The sequence below is a fragment of the Mixophyes fleayi genome, chromosome 11, assembly GCF_038048845.1.
Source record: "Mixophyes fleayi isolate aMixFle1 chromosome 11, aMixFle1.hap1, whole genome shotgun sequence".
Lineage (NCBI taxonomy): Eukaryota > Metazoa > Chordata > Amphibia > Anura > Limnodynastidae > Mixophyes > Mixophyes fleayi.
Window position 1 is genome coordinate 73,993,922 of NC_134412.1, and position 21,092 is coordinate 74,015,013.

General features: G+C 39.7%; 1 protein-coding gene across 1 annotated transcript in view; it reads right to left on the minus strand.

The window, feature by feature from the left end:
* The window catches only part of LOC142106635 (1-phosphatidylinositol 4,5-bisphosphate phosphodiesterase eta-2-like), a 116,595-nt gene extending 101,612 nt beyond the window's left edge, over window positions 1-14,983 (minus strand). The window contains exons 1-2 of the mRNA XM_075189630.1: window positions 14,762-14,983; window positions 2,139-2,309 (exon numbers count right to left, since the gene is read on the minus strand). Of these exons, the coding sequence (XP_075045731.1) occupies window positions 2,139-2,309; window positions 14,762-14,983 (393 nt within the window). The remainder of the gene's footprint in view (window positions 1-2,138; window positions 2,310-14,761) is intronic.
* Between the last annotated feature and the right edge of the window lie 6,109 nt (window positions 14,984-21,092).

Genomic DNA, 21,092 nt, shown 5'->3' on the forward strand with positions numbered 1-21,092 from the left:
TAACCAGCAACAGTTCTAATCTTTTTTTTTTTAAATCACTAACACTGCTGTAATAAAAATTATCCACAGTCATTAACTCGACTTTCTATTTCCGCATCATTACTATAGAACCTGTATAATGCCTGCTCCTCAATTTCCTACACCCTTCTTCATAAAATGCAAGTATATTTGTTATGACAGGATCGGTATTTCATAAATGCATGCTGGCTGTAACATCCCAAGAGATAACTTTTACACTACAGAAGTTAAACTTACTGGCCTAGAGATATCAGAGACACTTAATATAGGTGTCAAATTTTGACAACCCACCAATGCCATACCAGTTGGTAGAGGGTGAATAAAAATTTGACATAATGGTTCTATCAATAACTGAACTAAGCTCTCTGAGAACACGTGGATGCAAACCATCTAAGTCCAGATGCTTTCACATTCATTTTGTCTGATCTTTTTTTGGACTGAGAGTTCTGTTAGCACAACTGTACATTTGGTATGGTGGCAGTAATATTATTATGCAATATATACGCAACAGCATTTCCATTACCCTGAAATACTTTCTGTTCTCTCCGTAACTTCTCTGCTTATCACAGAATATTCCTCTTTAATCTAGAGTTGGCAGGGTTGTCCTCTCCTACACAAATGTGCTGTGAATGATTTGCCTCCCATTGTATGGTATGGCGGGGACTATGCACAGCACTGTTGTGTACAAAATTACCACCTCTGGGTCTTCCCGAGAAGAGAGAACGTCTAGAGTTTGCATAGGCATCACTAAAAATGTAAGCGCTATGGAAACAAGGGCAAGTACCTTATTACAAACAAAATGTGTGGGGGGCTTACAATAGACATAATTTCTTAATACATGAATAGATATTTCAAGCATTGAAAATGTTGGCTATTAAGTTATGAATAGTTGGTTGGATAGTTTATTATAACCAGACTACACAACAAAATATGTCTAAATCAGCTATACCTCTTTATTTTTTTTAATAAACATTGATATAAAGTTTTACATTTCTTTTTTTTCCTATTTCTATTAAATAAAAAGAAAAAAAAAGTTTTTATCTCATCGCGGAACGTCAACTTCAATAAAATGAAAAGTGTTGGCTGTAGCGAATTACAGAGAGAAAGGGAAGAGGCAATTACAGCCCTTCACAAAAATATAACAGCCTCAGTGATGGAATACATATTACTTTGCCATGTAATAGATTTCAATTTATTATATATTTATCAAAAAAGAAAAAATGTCTCCGCTGTTAGGAATAAAATGGATATCCAGTGTTCCAATATTGCTGGCTTAATCCTGAATATTGTTATACGGAATGTCCATTATTGCCCCAGCTTGGCAGAACATTGTTAAAGGGGAATATAAAAAATTATTTTAATTTATTTCTAACCAGATTCGGCAGATTTGGCATTTGAAGCAATGACGTTCCCCAAACTGGTGTAAAACTTGCATTGTTATTCTATAGGCAGGGGTAGACAACCTTTGGTGATGTTGTACCTAAGAAGCTCCTTAACCCATTCACTGCCTTTAACATAGACCTGGCATCATAACCTGTCCCCTATCTAGGTTCTATGTCACTTAGTACCTGCTGACCTCCGGCGACATCAGTCAACACTGGTAATGTCATCCCTGATGTTTCCTGCCCAAGATCCCTACCACAGTCCCCCTTGTAGTAAAGGATGTGTTTTACAATCTCTACCATAGAACTGGATGCATCTGGAAGCAAAAGGGTTAAAAGACTGCTGAACCCTTTTTATTCCTTCAGTGAAGCTATAATTCGGAAAGGACACCCAAGTCCATCATTGTATCTCACACCTTATTACTTTATGCACGATTCCAAAAGACTGGATGAAAAACACAAAATAACTTTTTCAATAGCCTCATTACGTTATTCTGCTACACAATGTGAAACCTCTACTTAAATAGAAACGATGTTTGCTAAAACAATTGGCATTGTAAATATTCCGCAAACGGTCAACAATTGTCCACATTTTTGTACGAGACAAAAGAGAGAGTTTCTTCCAGTGTTCTGATATTAAATGATTTAAAAAAATGTGTCGGACACTGTGGAATTTTTTGCACTTTTCTACTGAACGATTGTGATGCACTCTGCCATAAAGAGAGCGAACGACCTTACCTTCTGCTCAATTTCTAGGAACCTTTTCAAGTCATCTGAATCCATGTGGTCTTTGTGGTTGCTGTATGTAAGCATTAGTAGATACAGATCCCTTCTTGTGGACATCATCTTATAAAACGCACAGAACTCATCGAATCCCAGAGTCCCTTGGTTGTCATCAGTATCTGCTTCCTAGGACAACAGAGATAAAGTTAGATAATAGACATTACAAGGACAAGCTATAGGTCTGTTTGTCAAATCAACAATAGTATAAAACCAAGCTGAAAAGGCATATAGATAATATACAAAAAAAAAACAATATGGTCAACCGAGGTGGGATTCAATAACAGAATGAAATTAGGGTTTGTTTGACAACGATCCCATTTACCAGGCCATCTGTACAACATGGGAACACTGCTGATTGCTGAGGCATGACATAGGGATATATTAGATTAGAGATAGTTGTGCTGAATTGTAGTCCAAAGGTGCTGACTTGATTAAAAGGACTTTGATTAACTGATCTCATTGGGATAATCGATTCTCCATCTGTGGTCCTAAATAAGTGTATAGTGACAGTTTAGCCATAAAATGGACAAGTGAATACAGGACATCCTTATCTAGCAGCTGCTAGCAGGCACACGGTTTATGTGCCCAGATATGGAGAATGATATAATCTTAAAAGGGAATGAAGAGCATATAATTCAGCCACTGTATGGACTCTTCTGTTTCTGTGATCACATGACAGCCAAACTGAATCATCAGCTAAGGTAACGCGAAATATCAGCCATAACCTTCAGCAATGTCCCTAGAGGCTAAATTATATGGGATCATGATGTAAGATCTTTCTTACTCTATTCAGTGGGACTTCTCTACAAACCGCTAAATGGCAGAGGTGCGGCACACAATACTATTTTGTATTGTGAAGTTACATTTCCAGAAAAGTGTATTTGTAGAGCAAGATGGTGGAGTTTGTACCTGCCAAGGAGAGGCATGAAAGTACAGAGCAGTGCAATAATAACATAACACTGAAATTATTAATTTAAGACATAAATGAGACTAAACCGAGCAGTATTTTACCAGAAAAATAGAAGTTCAATTTAATCAAAGTGGCAGGAGGTTGGGCTAAAGTGGCAGGAGGTTGGGCTAAAGTGGCAGGAGGTTGGGCTAAAGTGGCAGGAGGTTGGGCTAGAGTGCTAGGAGGCGGGGCTAGAGTGCTAGGAGGCGGGGCTAGAGTGCTAGGAGGTGGGGCTAGAGTGCTAGGAGGCGGGGCTAGAGTGCTAGGAGGCAGGGCTAGAGTGCTAGGAGGCAGGGCTAGAGTGCTAGGAGGCAGGGCTAGAGTGCTAGGAGGCAGGGCTAGAGTGCTAGGAGACAGGGCTAGAGTGCTAGGAGACAGGGCTAGAGTGCTAGGAGACAGGGCTAGAGTGCTAGGGGACAGGGCTAGAGTGCTAGGAGACAGGGCTAGAGCGCTAGGAGGCGGGGTTAGAGCGCTAGGAGGCGGGGCTAGAACGCTAGGAGGCGGGGCTAGAACGCTAGGAAGTTGGATTTGACGTTTACCGTTTTCCCCATGCACGTGTTCAGATTTTTCCACATCTCCAGAAAACACCTAGCATGCTTTGCCAGTAGATAACTAGCTGATAGCTGGCAGAGCATGCTGGGACTTGTAGTTTCACAACACCTGGAGTGCCCCAGGTTAGCCATCACTGACCTAGGTGTACTTCTAGTTTGCAAAGGTGTCTCCAGAGTTCAGTGGGTAGGCCGTACACCTTGAGGGCACTGGATGGACCATTTAGATGCACTGGTGAATAACCATGGTGTTCAGCGCTGCATATCACCTGCGCTTTGTAAATTAGTTTGCTCTGAAAATTTATGTTGTTGCTAGAATACGATGTTGTTGACATTTCAGTATATTTTGTTTCATTACGATGTCACTTTAACGACAATGTAAACATAGAAACTATTCAGGCAAGACTGTAAGATTATGCACAAATAAAAACACCAATATGTTTACATAATTAATTTCCAGATAACATGTCTAAGAAACGGACTAAATATTATTTCCCCATTACATTTGTCTAATAATACTCATTTGGAATTTGGAATCTAGTCAATTACAATCCCGTTGATTGCCACCCATTCCCAGAGTGTGAATGGTAGCACAAACACAGATCCTAACCTCTCCTACCTATTCCTTACACACACACTCAACGTGTACCCGTTGGCCAAGCACAATTACTTAATAAAAGCAACGGTTTATTTTTATAGCTGGATGTAGTATATAACAAGAGCATGAGGCAGCATTTTGCACACTGTTCTAAAACAGCTGTGATATTTATTGAGAATGTTGCTAGCTGTCAGGTTTGTGTTTAGTTAGAGGAATAGTGCCAACTCACGACTGTGCGAGTCACATTAACCAGTGTACGGCGCGCTACCAGGCAGACACAGGAAATAATCAGATAAGATTGGCAGAAACTAAGCCATGGCTCAAGTGGAGATAGATTTGGACAGGAATCAGGCATGTGTACTCACCATTGGGTGTTCACTATAATTGGATACACGCGATTTCTCAGGTACAAGACTCAGGGTTAAATTAAGCATGAGAACATATTCTGGAAGACTGAACGTTCAACTAGAGCCAAAACGGATGTCCGTAGCACAAAGGATGCAGGTTATTGAATTATAAAAAAGAAAACAACACTTAAAAGTTAATTTTTATATTAAATATAGATATAGTTAAATATGTTCCTTCATACATGCTTTTTCTATAAAAATAAATTTATACATGCCTTATTGGGATAACCAATAGTAATGGCCACGCAGAGTTAGTTATGCAGAACCTTCAGTTATATATATATATATATAAAGCTCAATGAAAGAAGAGGAACTTTTACAAATATCTGAATCTTACATAATCCTCTGACTGTTTGTGAAAGGCTTAATTTTCTTTTCATATCCCTTTAAAAGGCATTAAACGCCCACATTCACTGCAATAAGGATTCCACAGATCGGAACAAATGTACTGCATCGACTGAAGCATCATTGTGGCAGGTGAACACCTGTCTGTTTATGTAACAGCAATAAGATGGGTGGAAGTTGGGGAAAATGATTTTGCCAATGCAAAGTGTGTCTTGATTTTAAGAATATATTCAGGATTACAGTCTCTTCAAAAGAAGACTTGCAGATTGTGCCACAACTATTTACTGTTACTCATCCACCATTGCAAGAACCCAAACAGGTGTTCCCACAGTCTTCCATTAAACTAGAGGTAACTAAATTGGATTTTTCGCATTGCTGGGAGGATTAACTACTGCCGATATATCATTTTTAGATACAGCGTACTGATGAAACTGGGAGTACAGACTTAATAACTTTAGCCAATTTTGTAGAGGTTAAAGGACAGTTTCAAACTAAAACACTTAATTTATAGAAGTCAATGATGGAGGCTACATTTATCAAGAGATAAAATCTCAAGAAAATAATTATTAGTGAAAAGTAACAGGTCCTGCAGGGTGATATTGTGATATATATATAATATGTACATAAATACCACCCATTCATAGTTACATTAAACAATTGGTGAGTTTTTGCAGGATAAGGTAGGTGTGTGTGGATTTCATTTATGGCTTTGTATAAAGAAGTTTTAGGTATTTCCAAGTTGGAAGTACCAAGGGAAGTATGTTCACAACAGTACAAAGGGTTAACATAATCCTGTGCCCCCATGCACACTGTTCAATGGACTCCCTATATGCACCCACATTCAAGCAGAACATTGGTCACTGAGGGGGGAATTCAATTAGCCGCGCGGTGTTATGATGTGCCTCCGAAACAATCCGCGAAGCCTCAATGCTTTTTCTCAAATCTCCACTCACTTTCTCTCACACCCCATAGAGATGTGAGGAGAAGAGTAGCAGATATGTGTTACCGTATTGGTTGGCAATGTGCACGGAGAGACATCAAGGCAATGTTTAGTGGCACCTCACGGCAATATGAATTCCACTTTAGGAGTCAATAAACCCATGAGGCCTATGCGGTCACGCAAGCATCTGTGTTGGTTTAAGAAAATGGGGGAAGCCAATCAATCAGTTAGAGTATCAGGAAACAAAAATCCACCAGTAGATAGGAAAGTTTAGAGCTCATTCACAACTCAGGTATTTTAAGCTTTTGCCCACAGCGCTGGCCTCGAACAATATTTTCAATGGGACACTTTTAGCACTCTATATGGGAAAGCACATTTGTAGGCATTTTTGACAAATGTAATAAAAACATTCATATATATGATAGTAACACATGAAATAGACAGTCATTATGTCCTTCCTCAGTTCTACAGAGTTGGGCACTCTGTTAAATGCCTGGCATGAACCATAAATTAATCCCAGCTCCAAATACCCAATAGAGGGCTTCCAGTGCTTGTAGAATAACAAGTATTAGGAGGTCTGCTTTGTATAGCCACCACAGATTAGGGGGTCTGTTTTGTATAGCCACCATATATTAGGGGGTCTGACTTGTATAGCCACCATAGATTAGGGGGTCTGACTTGTATAGTCATCATAGATTAGAGGGTCTGACTTGTATAGCCATCATAGATTAGGGGGTCTGCCTTGTATAGCCATCATAGATTAGAGGGTCTGACTTGTATAGCCACCATAGATTAGGGGGTCTGCCTTGTATAGCCACCATATATTAGAGGGTCTTCCTTGCATAACCACCATAGATTAGGGGGTCTGCCTTGTATAGCCACCACAGATTAGGGGGTCTGTTTTGTATAGCCACCATAGATTAGGGGGTCTGACTTGTATAGCCACCATAGATTAGGGGGTCTGACTTGTATAGCCACCATAGATTAGGGGGTCTGACTTGTATAGCCATCATAGATTAGAGGGTCTGACTTGTATAGCCACCATAGATTAGGGGGTCTGCCTTGTATAGCCACCATAAATTAGAGGGTCTTCCTTGCATAACCACCATAGATTAGGGGGTCTGACTTGTATAGCCACCATAGATTAGAGGGTCTTCCTTGAATAGCCATCATAGATTAGAGGGTCTGCCTTGTATAGTCATCATAGATTAGGGGGTCTTCCTTGTATAGCCATCATAGATTAGGGGGGTCTGCCTTGCATAGCCACCATAGATTAGGGGGTCTGCCTTGCATAGCCACCATAGATTAGGGGGTCTTCCTTGCATAACCACCATAGATTAGGGGGTCTGACTTGTATAGCCATCATAGATTAGAGGGTCTTCCTTGAATAGCCATCATAGATTAGAGGGTCTGCCTTGTATAGTCATCATAGATTAGGGGGTCTTCCTTGTATAGCCATCATAGATTAGGGGGGTCTGCCTTGCATAGCCACCATAGATTAGGGGGTCTGCCTTGCATAGCCACCATAGATTAGGGGGTCTGCCTTCTATAACCACCATAGATTAGGATGTCTGCATCATCTTGCATATAGGGAAAACTTAATGAAATATTGTCATTGGGCATGCAGTGTCTTTCCTGCTACAATTAGGGAATCACATCATGGACAGTACTTCCTGCGCATGGGAAGTAAATGTTACAGGCAGTATCTATAATACTTTGATGTGAATGTGTATTTGCATAATGATAGCTCCTTTAGCACAACGTCTGTATTTAAGTAGGTCAGTCTGTCTTTGGGGGGTTTTTGCCTGGAAAACAATACCGTAATTGCTGAAAGCACTGCTCTATAAAGCACAGCGTTTCATCTGTATGGACTTATTATTCTCATTTGTCTAGTGCTACATTTATTTTAAGGACGGCTTCCAAATTCCCATGACACAAACTCCCGACACCAATGGGAAGTTAAATGGTATATATAGTTTAGTGAAGAAAGGTGCATCTTTCATAAAACTGTACAGTTGATCACTCATGGTATGGTCTAATAGTGTACTCATTACCTACATACTGGGGGCAGCCATTACACGAGTAGGATGAGAGATCAGAACTGCTCACTCTTCACTCATGGACAAAACATTTTATTTCTACCTTGTGATCAATAAAATTACTGCAGCAAAGATCCAAAGGTAGAGCCTATCCCGTCAATTGGTAATGTTCAAGGAGCAGACAAACAATAAAAAGTCTATTACTGGAGACGTCTGACTCGGAACCATCTAGTAGTGCAGGACCTGAAAAAGACGCCTATAGAAAGAAAGTGAAACCTCTATAATGTTTAGTAGGGGAGCAGGATACCAGGAACCAATGTACAAGTGCTGGGGGTGAACTGAAGAATTCAAACCTCCTTCACACTCAGCTCCACGTAATGCTTCTCTATGGAAAGGGGTGGCTGGACCACAATGCCAGATTTGGCTGGTAGGAAAACAAAATACACATTGAATTACATGACAGGGTTTAAATTTGCCAATAATTGCCAGACAGTGTTTGTTCACTATCATTTAGTATGTTACGTCTTTGTGTGTTGAGCATTGATGTGCGATGGCGAACCTTACCACTTGTTAGCAAGGGAAAAATACACATTGACTGTAAAATTAAAAATGCCATTTCCAATGTCTGTTAGTCCTTGTATTGCACTACATATAGGCTATCACATATCTAATAAATGCCGTGGGCTAATATAAACCCTCACAGACATTACATGCACAACCCAGTAGTAACCACTATGAAAGCAGAAGTTTTATTATACATATCAGCTTATTTTAGGGCAATGAGATGCATGATTATTCCAAGGATATACAAAGTAGTTACATGAATAACATTCCTTGTATTCCTGTTAATGAATTATTCATAATTGCAACATTGTATTTAGATCATACTGCTTCTATATTGGAACAGCAAGTGTCCTAGCACGAGACGTGTAGAATGTTTAGGATGTCGAGGTATTGTCTTGTTAATTAGTCTAAGTGACATATTTCTAACAGATGCTTATTCAATATTACACAACAGCGGTGCAGATATAATACACCTAAAAGGAACATTGATGTGAAGTCTTTGAGGGGGGTATATATACATTATACGTTGGTGGTATTTAATATTTATGTACTTGGTGATTATGCTACTGACACAGCATTCTAAATAGGAAGAAAACACAGAGAAAACAGTTATTATAAGAATGAGATCTATACTGCTACTGGGAAATAGGAACAATTTACAGGGGAGTAGAATATACGATATCAATTCATTATTTCACAGTCATGAATATTGGCCCCACCCACAAAATGGCTGCCATACTATAATCAACTGTCAATTATTTTTTTTATATACCTAGCATTACACTGACCAATAACATCCAAGCTGGCTGGCTGGCGTATCAGACTAAGGCACCACACATCCCGTAGCCTGATCACTAACTTCCCAGGTATTGGATATAAATAAATATTCTATCTTAATACGGATTTCTCTTGTGCCGAAAGCAGTTTCTATCGCAAAATACTTTCTATGCAGATAACAAAATTTAATAGGCAATTAACTGTTAAAACACAGGAATACACAGCTGTCAAATTAACTTCAGCTGACACATTATCCTGACAAGCTATGTACTAGCTCTGTTTACTTAGTACAGAAAATATTAATTATGCCGTGTTATCCTTAGTCTTGTTGTCAGAAATGGTATACTTACATTTTCCTAGACTGTTATGTAATTTTTCTAATTCTGTCCTCATTTAGGATTTTTTTTTTTTGCAAAGCAACATGGTAAATAAATAAATCCTATAAAGTGTTTGCATCCTCCTATATACTAACTGAACTATAGCTGCAGATCGCCTTTAAGATATTCTTAGCCTGGAATAAAAATAACACTATACCTAAAAGTCAAGTTGCTTTTAAAAAATTATTTACTTGCACCATTCCGAAATATACATGGAAAACTTTTTGGAACTTTCTAAAGCTAAAAAAGTTCTTGGTGGGGAAATCATTAAGAAACCTATTTACAGAAGGGAGCACTTGGGGGTCTGTAATTGACGAGAATAGAGGCCCATAGCTTGCAGAGGGCTACAAAGACGACACACATTAACAACTTAAAGTATATATTAAGAAAACTGTATAAACTGAGAAGTGCAGGGCGCAGTCACTTTGGCCTTTGTTTGAATACTGTGTTGGGTATTTAAAAAGAACAGTTAGAATGTGATAGGTTGATATGATTTACAGCACAGTAACCTGCCCATGTTAATGTATTTCAGCACCATGGACAGTGACTCAGTACAGCAGACTGTAATTTCTCTTTCAAACTGTGGTAGTCAGTATAACGATACTGACAACGCCGACTGTGAAGAGGCCGACATGATTACACCAAAGGTGTAATCCACAACAGGCCGATAACAGTGACAGACACTGGAAACAGCTTCAATGAAGGAACATCCTGGCAGGCTACAATGACGTCAGTTTCAAGTTCCACACTGTCATTGACTGCTAATTTAAGGAGGCGCCGGCTGTACATTGCTCTTTACAAAGCCTACAACACTGTACAGCCAGCGCCCGAATGACAGTGGCGAACTCCAAACGGACGTCATTGTAGCCTGCCGGGATGTTCCTTCATCGGTGCTGTTGCAAGTGCCCTTTTCAACCTGTCGCCGTTATCAGCCTGTAATCATGTCGGCATTGTGGAGGGCAGGGGGTCGAGACAGGGCTCCGGACATAGACGTAAAGTCCAACAGCTGCTTGGACCCAAATGAGGGAACACCAATCAGAGCAACACAGGAACAGGAGTGGAGGGCAAAGGATGGGAGTCACCATGCAATATATACCACTGTTTCTCAAACCCAGTCCTCAGGACCACTAACAATGCAGGTTTTCCAGGTGACAAGGGGATATAATTAGTACAGCCTGGGGATCTGTTACAATGTGTCAGTCAGTAATGAATACACCTGTGCTAAAGCAAGGAGATATGAAAAACATGTTTTTTTTTTAGGGGTCCTGAGGACCAGGTTTAAGAAACACTGCTCTATACAATATGTACAGTATTTACAGCGGCAGAGGGCAGCATGAATGTACTAACAAACAACGCTCCTCCCTCTTAGGCATCTGTGTAATACTGGGCATGCTCAATGTGACTAAGGGGAGGAGCTATCTCATACTCTCTGAGAATTTAACCCCTTCTTCACATGTTACCGGCTCCCTTCCTACCACAGTCGTACAGAAAAACTGAACCAAAACATTAAAAAGCGTCTGAGCATCATCTTCTGCAAATAACGCGGCTATGGATCATAGTTTCTAGTGAAATAAATGTAATATTTTTATTTCATTTTACACCAAGTATCAGAAGATTTTATCGTCATGGTGCTTTTCTTACGCCCTATTTTCTTGACTGTGTTGGTCAGGGAATTAGAAGAGCTAAACATTAAATCGTAGATTATCTGGCTGGATAGAATATGCCAATGGATGTCAGAATCTGGTTAACCACCAAAAGGGAAATTATAAATAAAATGCCAGCCAGGTGGGCTGCAGGTAAAGCTTGTGAAAGCGATCAACAGCCCTTGACATACAGATATATATGGTAAAAGAGAAACAATGAAATTGGAGTATGGGAAATAGTAAAACAAGCCTGAATATCAAGAATTGCTCAATAAAAGAGAACCTGGCTCCATCACAACACAACCTTATGTCACAATAACATGTCAGACACAATGGAACGCTGCCAGCTATGAATTCTGTAAAAGTTAACAAGAGCTGGGTGGAAGAACCTGTGCACTTTTACCGACCTGGAAACTTTTCTATTCCGCCCGCACACTACAAAACCCTTCAGCCGAGTGAAAGAATTCTGTTCACATACGGTAACGTTCCTCGTTCTCATTATTTTTAACCAGGCAGTTCATGTCTTTTTCATTGAGAACTGCTCCTAAAACAGATACCCCAGCAGTGCATTTCCTGATCTTCTATATCAGACGCACAGACAAGATCAGACACCCGCGAGCATGTCAATCACATGGAAGCAAGCGCAGGGCAGCAGCAGGGCTTCAATTTGTGCTCACAGTGAAGGAACTTGCTTGCACAGATCTGTTCTTCCCGATTTATCCATCATTATTATATAGCACAACAGATACACTCAACTGATAGATAAAAAATGTCATTGTCTTGCAACACGAGACAGCTTGTGAAAAACAGATATTGCATTCAATTAAAGTGTACCTGTTATTTCCACATGAAACCACAGACAAATCATTTAATGGTTTTATTTAGGTTTCTGCAGCTTGTACCGATTCTAAACCTGGAGGACAGATAGATACAAGTATTCCACAATTTTAAATGAGATGTGGCATGGGGAGGGAGGAATTGGAGGCACACGATTGGTTAGCAGCTACAATGCCCAATCAGCTGGCAACAACCAACATCCCGTTCAGATTCAAAAATTCTAATTCTAATTGCTTCCTAGCAAATCCATTAACCAAAAGATTGAAAATGATTTACTGTGTTGTTAAATATAATAAATACTAATATATATATATTATATATATATATATATATATATATATATATATATATATATACATACATACACACACATACATATATAGCATACATATATGCAATACATACATACCAATAATTAATATATAATTTTATTGGTATGTATGTATTGCATATATGTATGCTATATATGCACGTACGTACATATACATCATCATCACCATTTATTTATATAGCGCCACTAATTCCGCAGCGCTGTACAGAGAACTCATTCACATCAGTCCCTTCCCTGTTGGGGCTTACAGTCTAAATTCCCTAACACACACACAGACAGAGAGAGAGACTAGGGTCAATTTTTGTTAGCAGCCAATTAACCTACCAGTATGTTTTTGGAGTGTGGGAGGAAACCGGAGCACCCGGAGGAAACCCACGCAAACACAGGGAGAACATACAAACTCCACACAAATAAGGCCATGGTCGGGAATCGAACTCATGACCCCAGTGCTGTGAGGCAGAAGTGCTAGCCACTAGGCCACTGTGCTGCCCTCATACACATACATACACGTACATACATATACACAAACTATAAAAACAATCAGGAGATGCATTCTAAGAAAACCTGGACAAGTTGATAAACCTAAACAGCGTATTATTTATTAATATAACCAATCCAAAATAAACATGCAGTTCCTCTCTCTAGCTGGAACAAAATCAATCAAAGCAAATTATAGATCGATTGTTGTACAATCACACTTTCTTAGCAAATTACTTCTAATGTCTGGAAATGTGGGAATTACCGGTCACATCCTAAACTTAAAACCCCCTATGGTTACTGGAGACTACTGAATGCGAGTCTCCCCATTCATTTGCACAGAATGCCAGTTGCTTTAGGGAAAAAGAAAGTGGCTTAAAACATCAACTCTTTTGGATTGTAGGTGTTAGCAGGCGAGACCCTCTCATCTTCTGTTACAATGTAATTTTTCTATTTTGTTTCACATTACGATCTCTATGTCTCCCTGATTGTTTAGTGCTGCCAAGATAACTAGAGGAATGATAATAATAGTAATAATTTCTGAAATAAATGGCATTCATGATAGAAGGCATCTTAGCTTTCTGTTTAAACTGGACAAAGTTAATTCATGGTGATAGGTCTTTTTCAATTATGGACTAGAACGTCATGAACTAATCTGAAAATGGTCTGTAATATTACCATTATATCCAGTATTATATTACCAGTGTTCTTCCCCTCCCCCGTTGTTACTTTTCCTATCATTTTATGTATGTAAGGAAACCCAGGTCGAGACCAGGAAATCTGGAAATGATTATGACTCTGTTGTGTTTGTTTCAATAAAATACACAGCTGTATTGGCTACATTCAGGTTAATAGAATTTTTCAGCCACATTACAGGTGAAACTGTCTGTTTCACCTGTATACTGTTTATAACTTTAAATGATTTTGTTTTATAGTCTATAAAAGGTGCTTTTTAGGTCTAATTGGCCCTGATCTCTTTGGCAAAACCCTCCTGTCAATCTTATTTTATTGGTGATAGTCCCCTCCAGGGGCGCACGCAGGATTGTCTGGGGGGGGTTTCCCCCCCCCCCCCTGACCAAAAAAAACAACCACGAGAGAGAGCTGCTGCGCATGCGCCTGCGCAGCAGCTCCGTTTCGGCAACGCTGTCCTATACAGCAGACGCGGCGCTGCCAAAGAAGCGTCCGCGGCGGTGCTGTATACAATACAGCGCCGCCACGGACGCTTCTTTGACAGCGCCGCGGCTGCTGTATAGAACAGTGCCGATATGGTGGGCACTGAGTTAGCGCAGCGGGGGGTTTCTGGAGACTCAGAAACCACCCCTGCGTGCACCACTGCCCTCACTATATAAAAGCTTCGGGGATATGACTGGTAACAAGGTCAGGTCTGGAGGTGTGGAAATATGACTAAGGGGTATATTTACTAAACTGCAGGTTTGAAAAAGTGGAGATGTTGCCTATAGCAACCAATCAGATTCTAGCTGTCATTTTGTAGAATGTACTAAATAAATGATATCTAGAATCTGATTGGTCGCTATAGGCAACATCTCCACTTTTTCAAACCCGCAGTATAGTAAATATACCCCTAGGTCTCCAGGATTGCTGGTAGTCTCCACCAAGTAAATACAAATCTAGGTTTGGCAGGTTCCACTGCTAAGCACAATTAAGTAAAGACATCTTTTTCAAATGTCTTTAATTAGCGAAAAAACAAAACCATTGACAACCGTTCGTGTGATCCATTTCTCTTACCTTGAACATTTGTTTCACTTTTTGCCGAGGGAGGTTTACATTCAATTTGTGCATCAGTTGTAGAACCTCATTTATACTTAAGCTCCCATCTCCATTTTTATCCGCTTCATCGAATGTCTGCTTCAACCATATTTGGCAGGAGTTAAGAAGAGAAACGTGGTATTGAGCCATCCAGCCTCCATTACAGACACAGCAGTTTACATGACGATACTCCTCATACATAGGTGAGTTTTACCTCGCCACCTTTTAGAACGTGTGGACATACAGACATACAGTATGAGGCAAGTGTTAGAAATCCCTTTGCAGACCACACCTTAGATGCAGAGGAAACAAGACATTTTTTTACATTATAGACTTCACTATTTTACTTGTGTTCATGTTTTATTATACTTTTGTTTTGTTTACTATATCATTCTTATTTTTCAGCTGTTCTCACATGTTGTATGCCTTGTAATAAGATGTTGCTGTTCATTAAAGAAAATAGATTTAGTGTTTTGCTCGAGGTTCTTGTCTGAAGTAAACTTTTGTCTAAGGAGGGGATGTAGTTATTGACCAAATCACGTCAAGGACAGGTGTAAAAAATGCGGAGGGGGGAAAGAGCTCACCATAAACTATCATATAAAAATACATCAACACACAATGCTGGAAGATGCAATTGCAGACAGCAAGATGTGGCAGGAGTTTCTGTAAGACATTGCAGATCCTTAATGATTTACAGGTAACAATAGACTGTCGGAGATACTACAGCCATAATGCTGTTTTCATCATCATCATTTATTTTTATAGCGCCACTAATTCCACAGCGCTGTACAGAGAACTCACTCAGATCAGTCACTGCCCCATTGGAGCTTACAGACTAAATTCCCTAACATACATATAGACAGAGAGAGAGAGACTAAGGTCAATTTGACAGTAGTCTATTAATCTACTAGTATGTTTTTGGAGTGTGGGAGGAAACCGGAGCACCCGAAGGAAACCCACGCAAACACGGGGAGAACATACAAACTCCACACTGCTAAGGCTGTGAGGCAGAAGTGCTAACCACTAAGCCATCGTGCTGCCTGTAGCTTTAGTTGTAATAATACATGAATGATGGACTTTCTGCCAAACCTTCGTCCAAACAACTTGTTTACAAATAAGGTTTCATGTTGAATAAATGGGACGTGACGAGCTATGGTCAGCTTTACTGGATAAAAAGGTAAAAGTGAGTAAGTATTAATGAAAAATTGGTTGAAAAAAAAAAAAGACCTGTGGTTTTATATGCGGAGGTGTGTGAGCTAATGTAATATGAGTGGCAATAAAACCTGTAGCCCTGTAGCCAATCAGAGCACCAGAACTGCAGGCTAATGGACAATGGCTAGATGTTTCATGATTAAAAGTGAAGCAAGAAATAGCGTGGGTTCCATCTGTAAAATGCGCTCATATCGGCTCTGTATTATATAACCGCAATTTCCATCCTTATCCTATGCAGTTCATTATCAGGTATAAGCTTTGAAACTAGCACTGATGTGCAGAAAAGGATATTGGTCCCGGGTTCTTTGGCGCTTAGAAAGACTATCTTCATCACTTATGCCTGCCATCAGGTACTTCAGCCCGGTGATCCACGTCCGAGCTTCTTCGCCGCTCGAGGACACCAGGTCCAAAGACTCCATGCGATCCCCATAGTAGATACTGAAACAACAGTTTGGGTCAAAGCTGCCATCGGCGTAGCGCTGGAAGATCTCCGAGCGTTTCCCTTCGCAGACTTCCTGAATAGAATCAATCGATACTGAAAAAGAAGCAATAAAAAATAAAAATGTAAATGAGAGTAAAACTATGTTGAACAGTCGTCTTGTCACAGTAAAGTGTTGTAACACTGAGCAAGGCTAGTGACGGTGGATGGCGTTTCTCACACCTATGGCAACATACATCAAAGCATAAAAAGGTAAAACAAATTATGCAGTAAACAGTGTTCTATAAAATTTGTACTAAAGAAAATGTTTTTGTTTTAGAGATCTGTTCATGCATAGTATTAAGTTACGATACATTTGATGCATCATAACGTCCTCTAACACATAATACTAAATCACCAAATTGTTTAACTAAACAAAATTATCCCTCTTTTTCTTCATCAGAGGTAAATGCAGGGTTTTCATTAAGGTTGCTCATGTTTCTCACGAGATATACTTATATATTTTCTAATTTATATATACTCACAAATGTAGAAATGCTATTGACATAAATATTATTATTATATTGATATGATGGCAGGTGAACTGTAAATAATAATGTCACTTCATATCCCTTCCCACTACCACTGTAGGACCACCCAGTTCTGTCATTTTAACTTTACAAGTACTCTCATAAAATACTACTCATTCCAGACTCATGTATTAAATAAATAATTTAATTAAATTTAATACATATTTCATGTGTCCTTCACTACTATACATTTCATTTGAATTTTTTTCAAATGCATTGTTCAAAATAAGCCTAAAATAACGTACTTTCCGGTATAAACTGCAAAAAAAAAAAAAGTGTCCCACTGAAGGGTTAGGCCGCAGTTCAACCTCCGACAACTCCTGGGACATCTTAAATGTAAGTTTTTGGCTATTAAGAAAAAGGCTTTATACCACTGCTGAACAGCAAACACCAGCATAAATGTGGCCTTAGCACTCCTTTAGTGTCATTTAATAATCTGAAAAACCTCTAGCAATTGTAAAAAAAACAATCAAACAAAAAAAACAACAATGATTATTTTACATTATCACAGCTGTGGGCCTATGTTTTGCACTTTCATAAAATACCGTTCTTCCTGGAATATATAAACCGTATTTATGACACCAGGTGATGGTGACAGTGGCTCAACCCTGTTTTTTCTCACGTTATCAAAATCTATTTTCTAGGTTTATGAGAAGAAGTTATCCCCATTTCAAATATTTAAAAGTATAAAAAAACAGAAAGCACAAGTAACCATTTAGTTATATACTACAGACAGCATCTTGCAAAAGTATTCAGACCCAATGGCCAGTTCCTCTCATTTTATTCAGCAGCAAATTATACACTGCAATTTTTTTCTCGGCGATACTAAAAAAAAAAAAACCAACACTAATTTTGAGTGTCAGCATTTTTAAATAATATATACATTTCAGTGTAGGGTTTATTTAGCAAAATGAGTTGAATGGTCGGTATGAATACTTTTGCAAGGTACTGTATATAGTGGATGAATTAGGCACACTTGGTTTGAGGTGCGCTACAAGTCTTCACATTATGTACATCTGTATTTACAAGCCCCATGTCAGGCGCCGCTCGGCGGCCGCCCGCCCGTCTGCATAGCGCGTCTGGTTGCCTAGCAACCAGACGCGTCACTTCCCCTTCCGCCGGCCAGCTACTGACTTGAAAGCGTTCCCGTTGCTAGGCAACGGGACGCTGCATGAAGATAGCGCTACGGCGCTAAGGAATGACTAGCACTACGGCGCTGGAGTATGACAGCACTACTAGTGCTGAGGGCATTGGCTAGCAGCACTATTTAAGCCTCTCTGACCCCACTTCCTGTGCCAGAGTTTCAGGTCCTTTCCTGTCCTCCAGCGTTCCAGTGATTATCTGTTTCCTGACCCTTTCCTTCCTCCAGTTTATTGCCGTTTGCCTGTGACCATTGTGACCCGGATTGCCTTTACTACCCTTTTGGATCTCCCTTTTGTACCTCGCTGTCAGAACGTTATCGACCCGGCTTGACTCACTACCCCTTCGGATTCTCCTTGTGTACCTGCATTGCCCGCACCGTTGGGGACCCGGCCTGTCTGACATTCCTCTCGTGCTTTGCTATCTGACTCGTGGCATGACCGCGACCTGCGTGTTTCCTGCAGCTAAGCCCATACCTCCTTGCGGGGGTCCCTGGTGAACACCAGGGGCACGTTAGACTCCGCACCTTCCTCCGAGTAGTGCCAACGATAGCAGGTACGCTATACTAGTCGTGACACCCCAATGTGTATGCAGGCACCTTTGTTCTTCCCGTTAGTTTATATCACAATATATAGTCAATAACTTATGAACGGTCACTTAGCAGCAGCACATAGAGCATATGGTGATAACAGTGACCATTGTTATTGGTAGAAACAGGAGGGTAAGTTATCAGGAAAATAGGAGGACGACATACAAAGATTTACCTACATAAGTGTTTTGTTGCCAGTACAATTTATTTTTGCCCCCTGGTCCTGTGACAACATTAGGTAAAAGCAGACCAATACCACTGCAGAATGCACGTATGTCGATGTCAGAACCTGCCAATGGTAACCATGCATCTACAAGAGTTCCCTTTATTGCATCCTCTCTCCGGCCTCATATCCACATATTTAAATGAAGGGCTGCTTTATTCCTTGTAATAAACTTTCACTCGCCCACACCTATACATAGCTATAGACATATACACATCTCCAAATTTATCTGTGTGGGCGAGTTAAAGTCTATTATAAGGAATAATGCACTCCCTACCTTGAGGCCGTTGTAAGACTGTATGTCATACTTCTCCCTGTCTAACTCACCACTTGGTTATCAATTGTCACCAACCAAGCTCCAATGCAGTGGGTGACCTATTTGCCTAGGCATCCGTGCGTTTTGGTCTCCAGAAAAATGGCTGCCATCTGATATATCTCAGTCAGTAATTGAGACACACTGTAAGATAAAAGATAATTCCCCCTGAAACTGATTTTCTGGGGAAAGGTCTATTTAGGAACATCTCAGCAGAGTGAAGAAAACCCTGTAGTTCTCCTGTTTATTTTCACTACATTACTCAATGCCCTTCTCAGCATCCATCTCATGACCAAGACAGTTTAGACCATGCCGTAAACATTTTATTACTACTGTCTGTGTCTGTCTCTGGGTCCCATTACATGTGAGCGAGACATGAGAGAGGTGGGGGTCACAAAGTTGATAGCTTTGCATCACTGGGCATTTGTATTTTACTTAATAGTATTAAAAAGCATCTTAACCTAAGGCTAAAATAAACGTAAAACTATCAAATGCCCATAAAGATTCGGTGCCTATGCATCTATACCATTACATTTTCCATACCGCCACGTCTAAAGTTCCACTTTAACCACTGATTATAATCGTATGACTTTGTAGTTCTGCAACCTCTATAAGAGCAATCAACATCAGCCTTGTTCATTTATAGTCACACACAATTCCCCAGTGACTTTAAGCATCAATATATTTCACCGCAGAACACAAATTATTCTATATATGTATCACATGGCACCACCAAAACCACAACCATAACTGAACATCTGATGCAAATTAGGATGGTTGTAAAATTGCATTGTTCAGCATTTCAACACAGTTATTGTAAAAGGTTTATTAATATAAACCAATAAAAGTTTTTATAGCTCTTAAAATGATCATCATTCAGAGAATGAAGGAATTACACTGAGAATGTCGTCATGTAGACCAGGAAAAATCTGATTTCAGTGTCATCAACAAAAAGAGAACACAGACACCAACAGTTAATTGGTTCGCTTGTATCATATAGTTTAATAGCTGTTGAAGAAACGTGCATTATTCTTCCTTCAAATCGTTTATCAAGTACTAAAAGGACAAATTCAGGAAAAAAACAGGTCTTGAACTAAAGAAACGACGATTAGAAGACCTCATTTCTTCTGTGACCTGTCATGGGAGAACATAAATTCAATACAGAGTGACAAAACCTTTTTTTCTGCCTCAAGTGATCACTGGCACCCAGCTGCTAAATACCCTTGTTTTCATCTACATTACTTAGTTACAGTACATGATGATCCATTTGCGAGAACATAATTACCTTCTTTTCAGTAGTACCGATAGAATCCATTCTCTGTCAGGGAGACATTAAGTAATCTCTCTTCTTAATGCCACACTTCTGAGAGATGAAAATGTTTGGATAACCAATTTAAACTAAAGGTCAAATTAGTATTTTATTTGTCAATTGGCTTTAATAGCAGTCATGTGTATATAAAGAAAATTTGTATAATATTTTTTCTTAAATGTTTATTATTGTTGGACTTTCCCTGAAAGGAACTTTAATAATCAAGTTGTAGTCACAGTCACACCTCCATTTAATGTTTTTCAAGGGGCCAGGAAAAATTGGAATTGGAAAAATGATGGAAAAGTCTGACAGCTCCCAAAATTTCAAGAAAAATAAGGAAAAACAAAGCAAGGTTTTGTCAACATAGTATTATTTTGGGCAGCACGGTGGCCTAGTGGTTAGCACTTCTGCCTCACAGCACTGGGGTCATGAGTTCAATTCCCGACCATGGCCTTACCTGTGAGGAGTTTGTATGTTCTCCCCGTGTTTGCGTGGGTTTCCTCCGGGTGCTCCGGT